At 37.7% G+C, this 20,958-nt stretch overlaps 2 protein-coding genes across 2 annotated transcripts; both read left to right on the forward strand.

The window, feature by feature from the left end:
- Positions 1-10,312: 10,312 nt before the first annotated feature.
- On the forward strand, positions 10,313-11,239 carry LOC308633007 (olfactory receptor 8C8-like; the record flags this gene model as incomplete). The annotated part of the gene is made up of 1 exon (XM_081265441.1): positions 10,313-11,239. The coding sequence occupies one exon, from the start codon at positions 10,313-10,315 to the stop codon at positions 11,237-11,239; it is 927 nt and encodes a 308-aa protein (XP_081121567.1).
- Positions 11,240-19,504: 8,265 nt separating this feature from the next.
- Positions 19,505-20,452, forward strand: LOC308632841 (olfactory receptor 8C8-like; the record flags this gene model as incomplete). The annotated part of the gene is made up of 1 exon (XM_081265195.1): positions 19,505-20,452. The coding sequence occupies one exon, from the start codon at positions 19,505-19,507 to the stop codon at positions 20,450-20,452; it is 948 nt and encodes a 315-aa protein (XP_081121321.1).
- Positions 20,453-20,958: the final 506 nt, after the last annotated feature.

Here is a 20,958-nt window from a genome sequence, read left to right on the forward strand (position 1 = left end):
AAATGCAGTGATCAAAATATATGAAAAACGTTCAACATCTTCAGCAATCAGGGTAATGCAAACCCAAACTATACTATTTTATCCCAATAATCATCAAGACTATAATTATAAATACTATTGAGGGTATGATGATAAAAGAATACTTTTTACTTTGTCAGTGTGACTACAAATTAGTAGGGAGGTTCCTTAAAAGACTAGGAACTCCATATGAGCCAGCTAATCCACTCCTTGGAATTTTTCCAAGAGAATGGAAATCAGCATATATTACTGTGATACATATATTCCAATGTTTATAAGAGCACATTTTTACAATAGATAAGGTATGGAATCAACCAGGTGTTTGTCAAGAGGTGAATGGATAAAGATAATGTGGTTATACATACCCACAATGGAGTTTTTGTCATAAGGAAGAATGAAATTATGTCATTTGCTGGTAAATGAATGGAACTAGAGAATATCATCTAAGTAAAATAAGCCAGATTCAAAGTTAAGGGTCACATGTTTTCTCTAACATGTAGAAGCTGGAGAGAAAAATGGAATTTCAAAAAAGGGATCTCATGAAAATAGAAGGGTGACCAGCAAGAGTAGAGGAAGGGAATGGAGGTAGGGGGAGAAGGGGAGGGGAGGGGAGGAGCTGCAGAACAAAACTGACCAAATTATGCTATGTGCATGTATGTCTGTCACCACGAATTTTACTTTTATGTATAATTATAATACACCAATTAAAAAATGAATAGGAGAAAAACCAATAGAGTAGAGAAAGGTGATTGGGGAGGAAGGGAAGGAAAGGGGAAGTCCTGGTGAAGTAATTAGAACAAATTATATTATGAATACTTAAGTCACAATGAATCCCAATATTATGCATTATTATAATGCAGGAATAAAAGCATAAAAGAGGAATGATTTTTCAACTTTTCAGAAGGCAGGAAGGGAATAGCAGTCAGTAGAGATGGCGAAGGGTGATGGGAGGGGGAGGAGAAAGAAATTAAAAGGGACTTGTAGGGACTGGGAAAGATGCTGGAAGGGAGGGCAATCAAGGGTAGAGGAAAGGAGAATGAATATAATCAATGCAGGATGTGTACAGGCATGGAAATATGTCAGCAAACCCCATTAATTTGTGCAATAAATGTGTGAATAACTATAATTAAAGAACAGAGACCCATAAAATTATAAACATCTATTAACAAATATGATTTTTTCAAATCATTCATTCAGCAAATATTTATTGGTTTCTTGGTTTGTTCCAGATGTTGAGATAGAGCAGTAAACAAACAAACAAACAAACAATAAATGGAGCTATCATTTTAGTGAATTTTTATTTTGGGCTTACTTACATTTGGTATATTACTTGTATTGGAATCATCATGTTTTATCTGTTCTTTCTTTTTTATTACATGATATAGAAAGTGCCCAATAAGTTTTCCAAATTGAACATATTCAAACTGTTTAAATTTTGCTGTAAAGAACACCTTTTAAAAAAAGTTTATGTTTTTTAATAAGGAGCTGAAATTTTTATATAAGGAATTATGTAAAATTCATGGTTATATATTTCAGGGGTCTGAGAAAGATGCAAATATGAATCTTGAGCAAAATTCTCTCTTTTTTTAAAAAAATGATGTTACTGAATCATCAGCGCAACCTGGTGGCTACTTCAGTGAACTGCCTAGCATATTGTTAAAAGTTTCTTTTGTCATTTGTCTCCACTTTTGAACTGCCCAGGTTTCTTTCCTTCCTTCCTTCCTTCCTTCCTTCCTTCCTTCCTTCCTTCCTTCCTTCCTTCCTTCCTTCCTTCCTTCCTCTCTTTCTTTTTCTTTCTGACATCTATTTATCTATCATCTATCTACATTAAAAATTTTATCAGCATGTATTTACAGTTTATACAACTTTTTGTACAACAAATACAGATGTTTTCAAAATGCTCTACGAACTGGTCTTCTAACAACACTGTTATTAGAATATTTCTGTGCTTCCAAAGTCAAGTTTTTGACAGCAAGAAGACTGTCATGCATTCTTTTAGGGAAAAGTATCTTTGTCAGATCTGTGATTCTATAATCTGTGGAGCTTGAGATGCCTCTTCCTTGAAGAAACCGTGGCTAAAATTGTCTAGATAATAGCCGAATGGCTGTCATAATGTCTTAAAAAGTATTTGACCATGGAACAGGTGGTTGTTCTAGAAGATCTCTAATGTTTTTTAAAGCCACACACTAATTCATTAAAATAGATAATGTCCATCTGGTTGCATTTTCACTAACTGTTGCAGGATTTCAACTCCTTTAAAATGCCCTTAAGGATTTCTGAGTCTTCTGCAGGGTGTGGCTGTGTTCAGGAAGCAGTCATCTGACAGGCAACAGGGCTAGGCTCCCTGGCACACACTAACCCTACATCCCTCTCCTAAATCATAGGATATATATTGCTATGGAAGGGACAGCCATGCTCCTTACCCTGAGTTTCTGTCAGCTTGGTCTACTACCCCCTCTCTCCAGGGCTCAGAGGACATTCTGTGGGAATACAGTCACATTCTCCAAGGCTCTAAAACAAGCTCGTGACATAGCATTCCACCTCCAGGCCCCTCATTTCCCACCTCCCACATCCATTGGCTGCTTTCTGGACACTGATCACTTTTATCCCCCATCTTTTCTGTTCAGTTGTCTAAAAAGTATTCAAATGAGCATCAGAGTTATACTGGGCCCTGCATTTGGACCTGAGGATATAGCACTGAATTATGCATGCATCTTCCCACTTATTTTTATTCTTTTGCTGTACTGGGGATTGAACCCTCTGGAGTTCTACCACTGAGCTACAACCTCAGCCCTTTTCATTTTATATAAAGACAGGGTCTCCCTAATTTTCCAAGGCTGGCTTTTAATTGTGCCTCAGCCTCCCTAGTCACTGGAATTACAAGCATATGCCACCACGCCTGACATCTTCCCAATTCTTATGGAGTATCAGTTACAACAAATAAAGGTGGAAGCAAAATAGACCATCTTGTCTTGAATTCATGAAGCCCATCACATCACCACTTCATCAGACATTATTAATCTCATCTGGGCTTTGTCTAGACACATGTTAAATGGTTTTACTAGCTCTGGTAAATATGATCTTTAGTGAGTTTTATGATAAAATTGTGAATGTAACCTAAATGACAACAATAACAATAAAAGTCCAAGTGAATCATAGAGTAAAAAGTTCTTCATACCAAGTTAAAATGCATAATACATATGATAATGTAATAGATATTAAGTTTATATGTTAGGTGATATGTGTCTGTCGAAGTCTGGCTGCAGAAAACTAACCAGGGGGTGATGAGCAACTTGTGAAGATTGATGCAGTGGGAGCCGTTTATTGTAGGGCAGGAGGGGTATATATACATAACTGAATACACACAGCTTATCTTAATTAACATAAGCTAGGTACAGCAGTCAACTAATAAGGACTCATCATCTTAATGATTACACACAGCTTAAGTTAATTGACATAATCTAGATACAGCAGTCAGTCATTAAGGAATCTATCATCTTAATGGCTCGCTGGCGTTACTTCACAAACCACTTCCTCTGGCAAAGTGGCAGGCGCCATCTTGACTTGTTTACGGACCCTAACATGTGTCATAGGATGCTTCTCTACCAAACCATAATTACAACTTCTTACTGTAGTGTGAGTTCTATGAATGCAGGGAACTCTGCTTTGTTTGGTATTACACCCCAGATTTAGCATCAGCTATGATGTGTTGAATGACTGAATGAGTGATTCAATGAATATTACCACTATTTCCTCAGGCAATTTAGGAAAAACACCAGTCCAAGAAACAGAAGAGCAGTGAATTCACTTAGTGTTCTGTTTCTAAATAACAGCAAAAATTTCTCAGGCTGTTTACTTTGGAAAAGAAGGAGTCTATATTCTTCCCCAGTTATACACAGTTTCAAGTTCTAACATTTGTGTTTGGCTGGCTCATCCATATTCATCTCTGAGCTGAAAATAACCAAGATGGTGTCAAAAGACAAAATCGCAATGAACTTAGTTTAAAGACTTTACTTGGCTTTTATCCTAGAATCAGACAGCATTCAGAACCAAAGCGGGTTCAAAGAACTCTGGGACTGCAACATGATCAGACAACATTTATGAACAGAAAAGGGAAGTGATGTCCAGAGACAGCTTAACTGCTTACAGCTGGGTGCTTTGTTGTTTTTGAATCACTGGCTGCCTGTGGTTGACTGGAGTTCCGATGCTTTTGTCAACTAAGATTCAGCTATTTGTTTTAAGTTAGGTTGGGGTTCATTTCTAAAGGATTGAAGTTCAGGGGACTTCTCAGGTCTAAATTTAATGTAATTTAACAATGGGAAATACGGATCCCATGCCCACTGCTCGGGGACATTAGCTTGCATTTCTAAACTGGATATTAATGGGCAAATGCTAAATCTCTGGGAACAGGCATTCTCTTTGACTTGCTGCTATTTCCCCTACTTCCTTCTGTTGATACTTTGGAAACTGATTACTATCCAATGCTGACTCAGACTGGTTAGATTCTCACCCTGAATACTGGGCTACACCTTAGACATCTCCCAGTACTAACTGATATTAGTATTTTTCCATTTTGATTTGTGATTTCTGTATAATATTCTTCTATGTACTTGTGCTCTTTTGAGAATGCATCGTGCTCTATTACATTTAACCCTTTTCTCATGCCATTCCTTCTAGAATACACTCTGCCTTGCTTCTACACTCCTCATGCGACAGCACACATCTCTCCTTTTGTTCAGTTAACTTGCTTCCTTTTTCTGCTTTCTGTTTAAACATTACTTTCTTTTTTGATGTTCCCAACCTCTTAAACCAATCTTATGTGCTTAGGTATCAATGTACTTATCCTTCCAGTGAGTATAAAATTGCTGTGTAGATTCTACCAGATTTGAAGCTCTTCTAGGACAAAAGCCATATTTAAATTACTTATCATCATATCAAGATGTCAGGGGTGTTGGTGATATGTAGTAGCAGATTCCCAATCTTGGAAACCCACAAGAGAGGCGAGTGTTGAGCTGAGAATTTGTGAACATTATATGACATACATTGTCTTGTTTATTAATTTCCTCCATGAACAAATATCATGGAATACAAAGTCCACAGTTAATAAAATTAACATGATGTTGAATTTAGTTGGGCACCAAAGTGTCATGTTATTGTTACCAAACATTTTGAGAGTGTGATTTGAATGTAGCCTAAATTAGACAATCCAGGTAAACAAGGTCATTTTGATTTGATATTACCTTTGACTTTTAATGTATGAAAAGCTTGTATTCAACCTATATTTCATAGTTTTTAGAGGTGAAAATCCAATGTTGCAGCAGATGAGGTGGTGTTAGATGAAAGAGGACTCATTATTGGGGATGCCAATAATAACATTCTTGCCATCAGAGGAAACTGGAGTTTTCCCTTTGTAAAATAGAGTATAGAGAAGTTTATAAGAACTATTACCTTCAATTATGAATTGTGAGTTAAGCAGCCTATAATTTTAAAAATTGGTACACTATAATTATACATAATAGCAGTGTTCATTATGATACACTCATGCATGTACATAACATAATTTGATCAATTTCATTCCCCGGTATCTACCCTCCTTCCTCTCCCTGATCCCTTTTCTCAATTCTACTGGTTTCCTTTCTACCTACATGAGACCCTTCTTAAAAATGTTTGTCTCTCTAGCCACATATGAGAGAGAACACATGACCACTGACTTTTTGAGTCTGGTTTAATTTGCTCAACATGATGGTCTGTAGTTCCATCCATTTTCCTGCACCCTACAATTTTATTTGCAACATTTATTTATGTTACCAGCAGAAGATAACATTTTTTTATAGCTTATAAATGTTAAAGTTTACATTGACATGACAGGAAGTGACTCTAAATTTGGGAGAAAGAACACTGGGATGCACAGACTTTGTGTGGGGTTAACTTTTTAAAGGAGAATTAACAAGATGAAGGCAACTTCACAGATCAAGATCAGTAGATATTTCAGCCACAATGCCGCACCTCTTCTCCATATAGCTGACACCACCCCTGGATTCCACTGCCACCATGCAAATGGTTTCCAGTGGTTCCACATGTTTGCATTGTTGCAAATGTAATTCTCAGGTAGGAGCATGCAACAGATTGAACTTAAGTCAAAGTACTTGTACAATGATATGAGTGTGTCCCCCCAAAGGTTTGTGTGTTGGAAGCTTGGTCCCCAGTGTGGCAATGGTGGGAAGTGGTGGAACCTTAAGAGGTGGGGCATAATGGAAGGTAATTAGCTCATGTTGGGCACCATCTTTGGTAGGGATTAGTGCTCGTGTTTTGGAGTGAGTATTTCATGAGGGCAGATTGTTATAAAGCAAGGGTTCTGCACAGGCTTAGCTTTTTTACATGCAACTACTTCCTTGTCTGCTTTCTCATAGTGCTGTGATGCAGCCAAGGAGACCCTCACCAGAGGCAAAAAAGAGAGGGCCAGTAAATCTCAAGACTTTCAGCCTCCAAAACCATAAACTTTTTATTATGAAGTTGTTAGCTTCAATTAATTGTTATAACAACACAAAATGGAGTAAGAGAGCCTGTTTCCTGGCTGCTAGGGAATATGGGTCTTCTTTCCCATGTAGTTTCCATGGCTGGAAGTTGGACACTGCATCCCACCAGCATGACATTGAATGGAGAATTATTCCCCCCCCCCAAATACATACCCATATAATTGTGTTTCACATGCATAAGGAGAAAAAAGATTTTTAACTCTGGTTATTTACATAATACCAAATATGACATTTGGAAGCAGTGTGCTTGCTATTTTTCATTGCATATGATTAAATTGATGTCAAGGATTCAAATAATATTCCTCTAACTTATTTCATATATTCAATTTGTTTTCACATATTTTTAGATACTTTAAAAAATTTCTGGCAGATGCATTGCATATTGATGAAATCAAATACTAAGCTGGTTGGCAAAGTAAAAATGTAATCTTCAGAGGCACATCACCAGGCTCATAAAAGTATAGAGACAAATTCATGTGGGTCAAAGAAATAGGTACTAGTAGAGAAGTTTAACAATGCTTACCAAGTTTAGAAATATATATACCCTTAGACTTCATAATTGCACACTAAGAATTTATACATATTCCTGAAGATTTATGTACTGAGTTATTCATTACAACTTTCTTTGATAATAGCAAAGGACTGGGATTAACTTAGAAATTAATCAAAGAAGGACTAATCAAATGTATGTTTGTATAAAACATGCTATGAAGGTATGTAAACAATGAATACATCTTCATGTGTGAATATTAAACTATTTCTGAAATGTATTGGTGAGTGATAAAAACTTTTTTATACTATATTTCAGTCTTTGCAGGTTGGCCTATAGACTAGTTGCACAGATATCATGTGGTACTCTTCTTCATTACTCTTCTGCGTTTATTCTTTCCCAGATCCTAAATCTTACTCATTCTCCAGTTGTTTCCCAAGAAATGGTATATATCAGAGTTGGGGGTTAGAGGTAGAAGAGATTTTGGTTAAAGGCTACATAGTTACAGTTAGGAGAAATAAATCCAAGTAATCTATTGTACAGCATGGTAACTATAGTTAAGCAACTACAGTTAATTCTACTCTTGAAAAATGCAATAAGAATGGATGTTAATTTTTCTTAGCACAAAATGACAGCATTTGAGGTAATGAATCTGTTAATTAGCCAGGTTAAAGGAGTTCATAATGTATATACACTTCAAAACATTATGTTGTACATAATAAATACATGCAATTTTAGATATCAATTATAAATAAATAAATTTGGAAAAAGTAATTGACAAACAGTGCATATATGTTACTATTTGAATAAATTTGGTAGGATAATGCACAATGATTTTATTACAAATGAGTAAAATGTACTGATTGTAATTGATCACATTTGTTGTCTCCAGGGGGGAAAGAGATGATAAGGGACAAGGGTAGAAGGGAAACTTTCACCTTCATATCTTTTTTAAAATTTTTGACTTTTTAACCATGTGAATGCATTATGGACAAATGATTTTGAAATCTTCAATACTAAGATATGTCTGGAAAGGTGTTATGGGCCAGGCTATATGGGCAATGACCAAACAGACTCCATTTTACCCTGAGACTCCATATCATGTAAGAAATATTTCTCCCGTGGGAAAGCCCCACCTCTGTACCCATTCACAGTTACCTAACATAACATACTTGGCAACACAAAATAGCAGTACTTATACAATATAAAACTGTTTTCTTTGCTTTCCATTTTTCTTGGGCAATGTACCCAAGATTAATTGTGAGAGATTAATTGTGTAGACATTAGTAACCATTCTCTAACTAGTACTCAACTAAGGTCATTTTGACCCACTTCTCTTCTGCTTGCTTGCTGCTTGCCAACCTGGAAAGTCCTGTGGGAAATACCAATGTACCCATTGCATTGTCTCATTAACTGCCCAATTCAGCTTCTGTACTTGCTTGCTTTAATTGGCTAAGCCCCCAAATGTCCCTTTTGTGGCTTTTTGAGGTCAACTGAAGGTGGGCGCACCACTCTATTTCATTCTTTAGAGAGCAGAGTGTCTGCTGCTGGCCAGCAATAAAGGCTTAATTGGAATAGCAATGTGGGTCTGAGAGTTATTTGAGGGTCTTGGTATTGGTATAACAAGGCAGGTAGGGGACAGGTGCCTGCTATCTAAGATACAGTCAATATGAGTGAGGTTCACGACTGAGGAGGGCAGAACATGTCAGAGGCTATTTTTCAAGTGGTGTTTTAGTCATCTTTTTCACTCCTGTGACTAAAGGACCTAACCAGAACAGGAAAAGTTTATTTGAGGGCTCAAGACTTCAGAAGTCTTAGTTCATAGAAGTCAGGCTCCATTCCTCAGGGCTGAAGGTGAGGCTGAATATCATGGTGGGAGAGGATGGCAAAGTGAAGCAGCTCACATCACAGTGATCAGAAGGCAGAGAGACTCCACTTGCCAGATACAAATATATACACAGAAGCCACACCTCAATTCCCACCTCCTCCAACCACACCCTACCAATTTAGTTAATCCCATCAGGGATTAACTCTCTGATTAGGCTTAGGCTATAACCCAATTATTTCTCCTCCAAACCTTCTTGCATTGTTTCACATGGGAGCTTTCGGGGGACACCGGGTACATCCAAACTATAACAGGAAGTATTCTAATACTTTATATAGAAGAAATCATTTAAACCTCATAGCAGCTTCTATTCTCATTTTACAGATTAGGATACCAAGGATAAAGAAGTTATATAACTAGCCTAACATCTCAAAATTTGGAAGTGGAGAAACCCTGTGGATTTAAATTCAGACAGTCTGACTTGAGAGTTCGCTCTTTTTAAAACCAGCAGAGCATTTTTTCCTGTGGAGCTCTGTATTGAATACAAGGAGAATGGCCATGGGGGCTACCCTCTACTCTACCCATGGCATCAAGAATTCTTAGTGGGAAATTACAAATTGAGTACACCTTTTGAGTTTCAAAGATCTAATGTTAGGCCTATTATGTAGGGTCTATACACAGGCTCAGTAAATCTACCCTCAAGGGTTTCATCCAACTTGGGAGGTAATCATAAAGGAGAGCATAATTCTCTGTACTTCTAAGTAACTTTCTAGAACTATGGGTCATGAGATAGATTCCCATGTGAGTGAGGTTATGTTTTGGAGGCTCATGTGAAGTTATTGTTTTGCTTCTTGTAAGTGAAAAGAACCCTATGAAAACATTTTCAAATATAAATCCTGGCATATTAGAGTTCCTCAGCTAGCATGTGAGAGACTGATCTAAGCTCATTGCTGTTACTGCTCTCATTATGAGACACTTTGTCCCCTCAGGATAGGGAAGAGGAAGGCCCTTGGGGTCCAGCATCAGTGAAACCTCCAGGGGAACTAGGTAAGCACTGAACCATCTTTGTGTTGAAACATTCCCTTCAAACCAAAGCTATATAATTCATAGATCTGGAAAAGTCCACACTTTAGTTGTTCTTTTTAGCCTTAATGAATTGAAGTGAACAGTGGGAGGAAATGCTGGACAGAGACACTGGGAGGTCAGTTAACATTTTTTCCTTGACAGAAAAAATAGATGGGGAATGGAGTAACTGGGGATTTCTAAAGGATCATAAGAGGAAGTTTTGGTCTTTGGAGGCCTTACTGTGTGTCTTCAGACATTTCTAAGCTTGGAAACCAGCAGCTCCTGCTCTCCTTCTGGTATTAAACAGTAAGGGTTCATTGTTAACATTTCTTTCTATTCTTTTTTTTTCTATAGGTCCCACACCTGAAGTCAGAAGCTATGGAAAATGACTCCTCTGTGACAGAGTTCATCCTTATGGGACTAACTGACCAACCTGAGCTGCAGCTGCCCCTGTTTTTCCTGTTCTTGGTGAACTATGCTGTCACTGTGGTGGGAAACTTAAGCTTAATGAATTTAATTTTCCTGAATTCACACCTTCACACCCCCATGTACTTTTTCCTCTTCAATTTGTCCTTCATTGACTTCTGTTATTCATTTGTCTTCACCCCCAAAATGTTGATGAGCTTTGTTTCAGAGAGGAACATCATCTCCTTTGCAGGATGCATGACTCAGTTATTTTTCTACTGTTTTTTTGTGAACTCAGAGTGCTATGTGCTGACAGCCATGGCCTATGATCGCTATGTGGCCATCTGTCAGCCTCTGCTGTACAGGGTGGTCATGTCCCCCAGGGTCTGTTCTCTGCTGATGTTGGGTTCTTACTTGATGGGGTTTGCTGGTGCCATGGTGCACACAGGGTGCATGATCAGGCTCAGCTTTTGTGACTGCAACCTCATTAACCATTATATGTGTGACATTGTCCCACTGCTGCAGCTCTCCTGTAGCAGCACATATGCCAATGAACTTGCAAAATCTGTTGTCGTGGGGACAGTTATCATTGTATCTAGCCTCATTATCTTCATCTCCTATGCTTTGATTCTTTACAATATCATTCATATGTCTTCAGCTAAGGGTTGGTCCAAAGCCATGAGCACCTGTGGTTCTCACATAGTAGCTGTTGGCCTATTCTATGGATCTGGGCTGCTCACTCATGTCAAGCCATCATCTTCTGGGTCTGTGGACCAGGGGAAATATTTCTCACTTATTTACACGTTTGTGGTGCCAGCGCTGAACCCTCTCATTTACAGCCTCAGGAACAAGGATGTCAAAGTTGCTCTGAAGAGAACCCTGAAGAGAGTCACAAACTGAGCAGAACCAGTGGGGATGCCTTAGTTTCTATTCCCTTTGTTGAATTTTGTTGCTTCTTGCTCCTTCTACTTACTTTCCTTCTCTTCTTTCTTCTGTTCATCTTTCTTTAAAGACCGGGTAGTATTCTGATGTAACACCTTTCCCTCTCTCACCATACGACATAACCATGTGGGCTTAGTAGCTTTGCGAGTCCCGTCCAAGGAGGCTTCAACCTGATCTTTATTTCCCATATAAAATGAGCCACTGGGCTGATATTTTTCCTATCTAAAGATAATGTGACCTTCTGTTTTCATTCTTGTATATCTTCTCTATCCAGGGAAGCCCAAGGAGTTATGTTTTTTTTCTGCCAAGTTCATTTATTTCTCGCTCTTCAGAGACAATTGTACAAAATTTTTCCAGTTTTTGGTGTTTTATCACCTATAACTGCATGAAAACAGAGGTCAAGGCAAAAATTGTGGTCAAAGTCAATGTACATTTTTTCAGGTTTCTTCAACATGACTTTAGTGATGTGCCTCTTCTGGGAATTTATTCTTATATCTGTGATGATACTGTATGATTTATTAGACTATATATCTATTCCTATGGATATGTGAGGATGGATGAGACCCACCACTCTTCCCACCTTTGTCAAAACTCACCCATAGTGACACAGCATTGGTTGATTGCTAGACTGTAATAAATAGAACTGAAATTGTCACCTATTTGTCCATGTATTTGTGGATTGTGTCTTTGGCTTTGCTTCAAATTTGCACAATGATATTCCTGACTTAGACCTTGTGGTATTGTGTAAGGTCAATGTCCTTTGTCTTCCCAGCTGCATACTGAGTATTCCTTTTTACAAAGGAAAGTGTACTTTTACCTTTAAAAACACAAAACAAAAATGTATGGGATAAATATTACCCAACTGCAATTTATTTTTTCAATTTGATTTATTCTAGTCTGTTAGAAGTCTGTGGCCATATTATCTGCTGCATTCTTTTCAAATAACTTTTAAATGAATATGTTGTTTTCCTGTTCCCTGTATCAGTAAATGATTCTGTGATTTGCTTATGGCTGTACACCTAATGATCCAGATTCTCTTGTGCATTTAACCATTTTTGGTGTGTGTGGGGGCTTTGGGGCATCCTAGGAAGAAAAAGGAAGGTAGGAAGGAAGGAAGGAAGGAAGGAAGGAAGGAAGGAAGGAAGGAAGGAAGGAAGGAAGGAAGATTAAGGAACATAGAGAACTTCTGGAATGTCGTTTCAGCTTGAGCCTGAAAATTGGGTTTTTATGGGATGATGTCCTGAGTAAGATTCCCATAGCAGGGATGACCTATGAGGCTTTGATGGCTAATGAGAAACATGCCATGCACCTGCAATATTCTGATTTATAGTGTAAACTGGAAGACCTACAAGGAAAACTTTCATCTCAACCTTTTCTAAAAGTAAATATTTTCTGAGGATGTGAGGCTGAGTTTGTGCCAAGGATCTCTGGTGAGACGTGTCATTGTTTCCATAGCAGCATAATCCTATCAGACATTATGCTATTGTTTAGAGTAAATGAAAAAGTTATGCATAGTAAAAAGAATAGAAAATTGTGCTCTTATTAATTTTCTTGTTGTGTGTGTTACAGAGAAGAGAAATTATTTATTTTCCATAGTGGATGAATCCTTGTCAGAAGACAACAGTTCATTATCCCTGAGATTATTATATTTGTTATTTTTCTATGGTTCTACAATATTGGTTCATAAGAAAAACCTTAGAAGATAACGATGCCAACTAAGTACTTTAATTCAATCTTTACTGCAATATTTTTGTCACTATTATAATGTTTTGAAATGCTATTCCTCTAGGAGTGGCTCAATGACCAGTGTCTAGTTTCATTCTTTCATCTATATTTAGCACAGTGCCTGGTTTAAAAGAAGAGCTTACCACTGTTTTGAATTTCACTCTAAAAATATGTATTTTAATAAAGACATAGAATGCTTTCACTAGGACACAGAATGAGCTGTATTACATCTACGTTTATAAAACACTGCATAATTAACAAAAAGGTGAAAAGTGAGTCTCAGACATAGCACATTATCTGTGGTCTGAGAATGATATTGGAGTCAGTGGTACAGCCTGGTAGAGAGCCAATCAGAGGTAGCCTGGCTCTGTACTGTGATGTCAATGGCTCAAATTTTCAGGTTAAATCTATAGTATTGACCTGGCAAATGCAGTTGATTTATTTTTTCAGTAAAAACCAAATTTAGCCAGCTGTGGTGGCACATGCCTTTAGTCCCAGCAGCTTGGGAGGCTGAGGCAAGAGGATTGCAAGTTCAAAACCAGCCTCAGCAAAAGCGAGACCCTAAGCAACTGAGACTGTCTCTAAATTTAAAAAAAAATACAAAATAGGGCTGAGGATGTGTCACAGTGGTTGAGTGCCCATGAATTCAATCCCTGGTACCCTCCCATACCAAAACAAAAACAAAAATAAAAAAAACAGCCCCCCCCCCCAATTTAGCAATATCTATACCTAAATTACTTAAATTCAAGGTAAGTTTTATGAATTAATATAATATGTAAATTTAACATAGACTAATTTTAGAACGTGTATGTTTATTTGATAATTATTAAATATTTAGATGTTTTGTATGTGTTGTTGATTAAACATATTTATATTGCCATGTACTACTTTCTTCTCCTACTGTTTTTTCATATTGGCAATTTCAAATGTAAAATCTTCGTTCCACTGATATTGAACGTTGTATTAACACAGGTTAAAGACATGTGAATATTGGCTTATTAATGAAAGGTTTTTAGGTACTTCTACACAGTCCTCAATCTTTGCCTCTCATCAATACAGTCCAGAACAGAGCTATTTAACTATATAGCATGGCCAACAGAATGGCAAGTGGGGCACAGGAAAGCATCATGTGTGCCCAGAATCGTCAGCTTGGACCTTGTACATTTGAGGTTTCTCTTTGGGTGTCCTGAGAGGTCAAGAATAAGGATATCTGATATGACAGTGTACCATGTGTTTGGCAGGAGTAAGAGGATGAGATGAAGTGAATTCCCTGCTTCATTATAATAGCAGAAAGGGGTGCCCCGCCACCTGGATGTCAGGTATAGCAGTCACAGGAGAAGGAATGGAGCTCACTGTGGGCAAAAGAACTCTGGACTGTTGGTGGAGATTATGTTTCATGTGCCCAAGGAGCACAGGTCTTTGACACCCACCTGTAATCCTAGGCACTTGGGAGGTAGAGGCAGGAGGAAATTCAAGGCCAGCTTCAGCCATTTTCCAAAACCCTGTTTCAAAATACAAGAGTTGAATGTGCTGGGGATATAGTTGAATAGTAGAACATTCCTGGGTTCAATCACCAGTACCCCAGTAATAAGAAGTAGGTAAGTAATTAAATAAATAGTAAACAATAAAATAAAATTAATGTTAATTACCTTCAGTAAAAATAAATAAAAACTATATAATTTTCTGTAAACGAACCTAGAGTTAAAAATTAGCTTTTATAGTCTTTCTTATAGAACGACTCAAATAATTCCATGTATGGCTTTGTATTTTCTGTAAAACCTGCTTGAATTTTAGTATTCTAATCAGAGAAGTACTTCATTGCCTTTTAAAAATGTCCCTCAAAGCCTTGCTGTGGATCTTGTGCCATGCCTGATGTTAAAAGTCTAGCAATGCTTAAATTCTATAGGAACTTAAAACAACTTTAAAAATGCATTAATAAATGAAACCCAATGGACAATGATTGATGAATTCTTAGCAAAATTTACAAAGAATGGACTTAAATAATAAAGATTTCATGTTTTATAAAGACGAGTTCCTATGTTTTCTGCTGATTTTTCTTTTCTTTCTTTCTTTTTTATTGCTTAAAACAAAATTAAGTCCTAGAAGAAATCAGGTTTATTCAAGATTTTATTTGTTAAAAAGACTATTTTGGTTTTCAATTCTGGTTACATGAACTACCAGTTTTACAATGAAGTGTTATGTGTTATTGATATAAAACCTATAAAACTTACAAAATCTGATAGTCTGGATATAATGCTGTAAATCTTGATTGTTATCTTAATAACTAAATTTTGCTTGTTAAGCCACAAAGTTATGAAAGTATTAATCAACCTTATATATGGTTTGTAGCCATTTTAAGTAGTGTGAACAAGGATAAAGGCAAATCTGCTTTATTCAACCTTGTTTCAAGACAAATTTAAGGTTTAGAGATGTTAATATAGGATATGTATAAGACTGTCAGTTTTTGAAGGTTTTTATTTTTATTTTTATTTTTATTTTGATGAAAACTGCTTATTAATATAATAATATATAATATATTGTAAGGGTCCGGCGGAGCATCGGAGAAAGAGACCACACAAGAGACTGGCTCCATGCAATTGGCAAAAGGGGATTTATTGATTCAGCATGCTGAGGTTCCAGGCTCACTCAGGAAGATAGAGCAGCCCAGAGCCCAGAGCAGAGGTCAAGCAGAGCTTAAGTACACTTTTTGGGGAGGGCGGAGGGCTTTGCATACATCAGAACAAATCATCATGAGGTGCGGGAAAATTGAACAACAACTCTGAGACAGGATTAGTACATTTATTGGCGGGAACAGTCTGAGCAGGGGTGATTGGTCATTCCTAAGTGGGGTACACATTTAAACTGATTGGTTTTGGAGCCTAGATGCTTACGTGCCATGCTACTTGGAGCCCTTAGCTATTAAACAACCAGGGAACCAGGAGAAATATTTACTGGGCAGTTCAGGTATTGTCCTAACAACTACAGAGATTACAGGTTCCGGGGGTAGCAGAGGAGTTGTAACAATGCCTTGTCTTTTACTTTTTAGCCCAGGCCTTGCCATTTAGAAACTTTACAATGCCCGGTCTTTTACACTTTAACTCAGACTTTTGCAGCTTAGAATCAGCTTAGAAATTTTACCTTTACAATATCACATATAATAATATAATAATTTATCTTGTTTACAAAGTACATTTAATTATGTATGGATGTTCATAATTGGAAGAATGACATTAATTCTTGTATACTATGTTCCAAGTTTTTACACTCTAAAGATGTTAGGACATATGGGTTAAACAGTCTACCCACATGGGGATTAACTGTGATTTACATAAGCAGGACACCAGCTGTTAGACCCTCTTTAGGCAGATCTGACAGGACTGCTTTTTTTTTTTTTTTTTTTTTTTTTCTGGCCCCGTCACAAGGCCCTGCTGGCGGCTCCAGGGCCCCGACGCCCCCGGGCTCCCTGGCAGCTGTTGGCCCTAGCACTTGGGCAGAAGCCATTCCTTCCCCCCTTCGGTGGGCAGGAGCCCCCGATGAGCCGTCGGCGGCCAGCACTGTCCCCGGTGGGGGGAGTGGGGAGTGACAGGACTGCTTTTTACAAAGCTGGGCTTGTTGGTTGGATAAAGAAGATAGAACTAAAGAGACTGTGCTTAGTAGTTTACATGTATTATGCAGACTGGATGGCTTTGCTTTTATTAATGTTTTTTAGTTTTCTGGCCTAAGAGATGATTTTTCAAAAAACTTCCATTGCTTAATATTGTCTCAAAAGGGGTCTTGAGATAGTAATCCATAAACTGACAGTTTCCCTCTTACATGGGACCACTAAGGTCAAAGTACAGGACAAAGGTCCTACTTCATGAGACAAGAGATGCTTGTCAAATAATCAAACACGTACTTAATGAAATCATTCAGAGATCATGGCATCATTTGTCGAACTCCAACAAAAATAAAAATTTTCTCTAGTTTATAAATCTTTGCATTTTTTTCATGTATTTTAACTTTTTGCTGTTTTTCTTTGCAATATCTACATAACCATTTTTCTTTTAAATAACCTGTGTTGGAAATACATAGCATGCTATTTGTTGTTACTGTTTTATTTTTTGAATGGACCATTTCTGTACAGTGTATGATTGTGATAGACTATTTTCACGATGTACATAGTATAATCCTGTCTGATTAGCACATCCCAAACCTTGAGGACAAGTATATGTTGATAATAGTCATTTTACCATAATCTTTGAAGAAAATTATTTTTAAAAAATCTTTTATTTTCTCCTTGATGGTACAATTGATAGCAATTCTGTTGGATCTCTTTTCACTGCATTGGAGAGCCCATATAAGATTAAAACCAAGAAGAAGCAAGCAATACAAATGTTGGGAGAGAGACACAGCCCCACAATAAGACTAAACCCTGCCTGGTTAATATGAAACCATTTATGTCCTTGTACTATCAGCTCCCTGTGTCTTCTGGCACAGGTTGCCTTGAGGAGATTTGACTTGGATTTGCTGTATTTATGGTTAGGTTTGATGAAGAATGGACAGCCATGTAGAAATGTGATTGGCAAAAAAGATTAGATATAATATACTTGAATAAAAGAAGAATCTCAGGAAGGTTATGTGTTCTATTTCTTAGTCTCTATGTGGCATTCCCTCCTCCTAAAGATGGAGGTGGAAATTTGTGGCATAAGGGTCTTATGGTCTTCCCTCACACCAGGAAGATCAGAGAATTACTTTATGTGCAGCTCCTACAAAGAAAGGTGAGAAAAGATTGGAATTACATTTCTAGGCTTCATGGAGTACTTTGGGGAGAGGGGTTCTAATTTCTCAACCTGCCTACTTTGAGGAAAGTAATTGTTATTTTCTGTGACCTGTCTTGGGGGATTAATGAAAATAGGAAAAGAAGTGAGACAAGGTCAGAAATAAACTTCATTCTGAACACTTCAAATGTCTTTCAGTTCAAATTACTCTGCATACAAAAGTGCCATTGGAGTATTGTTTTCAGAACTTCTAGACTACCCCAGGGACATTTATCTATAGAAAAATTTGATGATCACACTAGTATTTTATTTGCATATGTACACAGGGAAGGGCTATCACTGTCATCTGATAAGTGCCAAGGATGTGGTGCATTCAACAGCCCTACAGCTAAGCCTACCTCCTTCAAATATCAGTAGTGCCAGGCTTAAGAAACCCTAGTGTATGTGAACATGTGTGTGGCACAGAGGAATATGTAAATGGTACTATCAGGTCTTTTTATATGCCAGGCAAGAAGCTAATGGTTTGCCAGAATCATGTTATTCCAACAACCCAATAAGATAGCATTTTATGGACCTCATTATATGGACAAACATAGGCATTTATAGTTGTATTTGAATAAACAAGAGTCAGAAAAGTCCTATCATTTGTTGCAAGTCTCTTTGTTAGGACATTCAAAGTCTGTATTTAACTTCAGACTGATTTAAGAACTTACCCCTATTCTTTGAGACTTTCTGCTACAACATTCTTCATTAGTATGAACTCCAAAGTATGTAGAGTTTTAAATCTATGGTCTAAAATTTATTAATGCAATCCTTTAGCCTGAAGGAATTTGCTGGAACTGGCAAGTGACTATACCCTGGATAGTCCTCCTGTACAGCTCTGCTTTGGATGATGAGGGAATGGCCATGGAGACCACACCCTACTTTGCCCTGGGGATCAGGAATTCCTAGTGGGAAATTACAAATTGAGTATTCCCTTTGAATCTCAAAAGACCCAATGCCGGCTCATTAATTTCTAATCTCAAGGTGCTCATCCAATTTGGGAAGAAATTGTAAAGGAGAGCATAATTCTCTGTGCTTCTAATTAACTTTCTAGGGGACATGAGATAGATTCCCATGTGAGTGAGGTTGTGCTTTGGAGGCGCTCATGTGAAGTTTTTGTTTTCCATTTGCAAATGAAGAGAAACTTCTGGAGATATTTTCAAATAGAAATCTCAGTATATTTTTGAGAGTTGCTCTGCTAGCATGTGGGAGACAGATCTAAGCTGATTGCTATTATCTCTCTCATCATGAGAAATTTGTTCTCTTAGGACAGTGGGTAGGAAGGCCCTTGACGCTCAGCATTAGTGAGGCCTCCAGGGAAATGAGGTGAGCACTGAACCATCTTTTTGTAAAAGTTTCCCTTCAAGCCCAAAGCTATATAAAGCATGGGTTTGAAGAATACCAATTATTTATTGCTATTCAGCCAGAGTGAAGACTGAGTGAAGGGAAAGAAAGAAATGCTCTTCAGAGGCACTAGGAGGTCTGTTAGCATTATTCCTGGACATAGACAAAAAAGGAAATGGGGAATTTTCAAGGATCAGCATAGAAAAATCTTGTGTTTTGGAGGCTTTGCTGTGTGTCTTCAGAAAAACTTGAGCTTGGAAACCAGCATTTTTTAGATCTCCTTCTGGGGTTAAATAGTAAGGGTTCATTTTTAGCATCAACTTCTATTCTTCTACAGGTCTCATCCTTGAAGCCAATGGCTATGGAGAATGACTCCTCTGTTACAGAGTTCATCCTTATGGGATTAACAGACCAACCTGAGCTGCAGCTGCCCCTATTTTTCCTGTTCTTGGTGAACTATGCCATCACTGTGGTGGGAAACTTAAGCTTAATTCATCTAATTTGCTTGAATTCACACCTTCACACTCCCATGTACTTTTTCCTCTTTAACTTGTCCTTCATTGATTTCTGTTATTCATCTGTCTTTACTCCTAAAATGCTGATGAGCTTTGTTTCAGAGAGGAACATCATCTCCTTTTCAGGATGCATGACTCAGCTATTTTTCTACTGCTTTTTTGTGAACTCAGAGTGCTATGTGCTGACAGCCATGGCCTATGATCGCTATGTGGCCATCTGTCAGCCTCTGCTGTACAGGGTGGTCATGTCCCCCAGGGTCTGTTTTCTGCTGATGTTGGGTTCTTATTTGATGGGGTTTGCTGGTGCCATGGTGCACACAGGGTGCATGATCAGGCTCAGCTTTTGTGATTCTAACCTTATTAACCATTATATGTGTGAGATTTTCCCCCTTCTTCAGCTTTCCTGTAGCAACACCTATGCCAATGAGCTTGTGAGTTCTGTTGTTGTGGCAACTGTTGTTATTGTGTCTAGCCTTGTTATCTTCATCTCCTATGCTTTGATTCTTTACAATATCATTCATATGTCCTCAGCTAAGGGTTGGTCCAAAGCCATGAGCACCTGTGGTTCTCACCTAGTAACTGTTGCCTTATTCTATGGATCTGGGCTGCTCACTCATGTTAAACCGTCCTCTTCAGGGTCTTTTGGACAGCGTATATTTTTCCTGGTGTTTTCAGTGTTTAACACTCTTGTGGTATCCATGCTGAATCCCCTCATTTATAGCCTCAGGAACAAGGATGTCAAGCTTGCTCTGAAGAGAACCCTGAACAGAATTAAACTGAGTGAATAGTGGGGCTGCGTTAGTATCTGTCCCCATTTATGTGTCTTTTCTCCCCTTCCTGGTCCTCCAGTTCAATTTCTGTCTATTTCTTTTCTTCTCTTTATTTTTCTTTCTATAGTATGGAAAGGACTTCTACTTTAGTATTTTTCATTTTCTCATCGTGTACTATTGTGTGGGCCTAGTCTTGGAACTGAAACTCATTCTGAGTCTCATGGTAGCTCCAGTGTGGTCCGTATTTCCCTTACTAGGTTGAGACACAGGCCGGATATCTTTTCAAACCTAAAGGTAATATTGCCTCCTATTTTTCTCTTGTATTTTTTTTCTCCTTATTTTTTTAAAAAAATATCTTTTTTTTTTTGTTCTACATAGGGAGAGCCAGGATTTGTGTGTTTTCTGACAAGTTCATATATTTTTTTCTGAAACAATTAAAACTCTTTTCTGTTTCAAGAGTTTTATTATCTGTAACTATATGGAAACAGAAGGGATGACAAAAATCATGAACAAGATCAATGTTG

Source organism: Spermophilus citellus (genome assembly GCF_964194105.1).
Source record: "Spermophilus citellus genome assembly, chromosome: 2".
Taxonomy (NCBI): domain Eukaryota; kingdom Metazoa; phylum Chordata; class Mammalia; order Rodentia; family Sciuridae; genus Spermophilus; species Spermophilus citellus.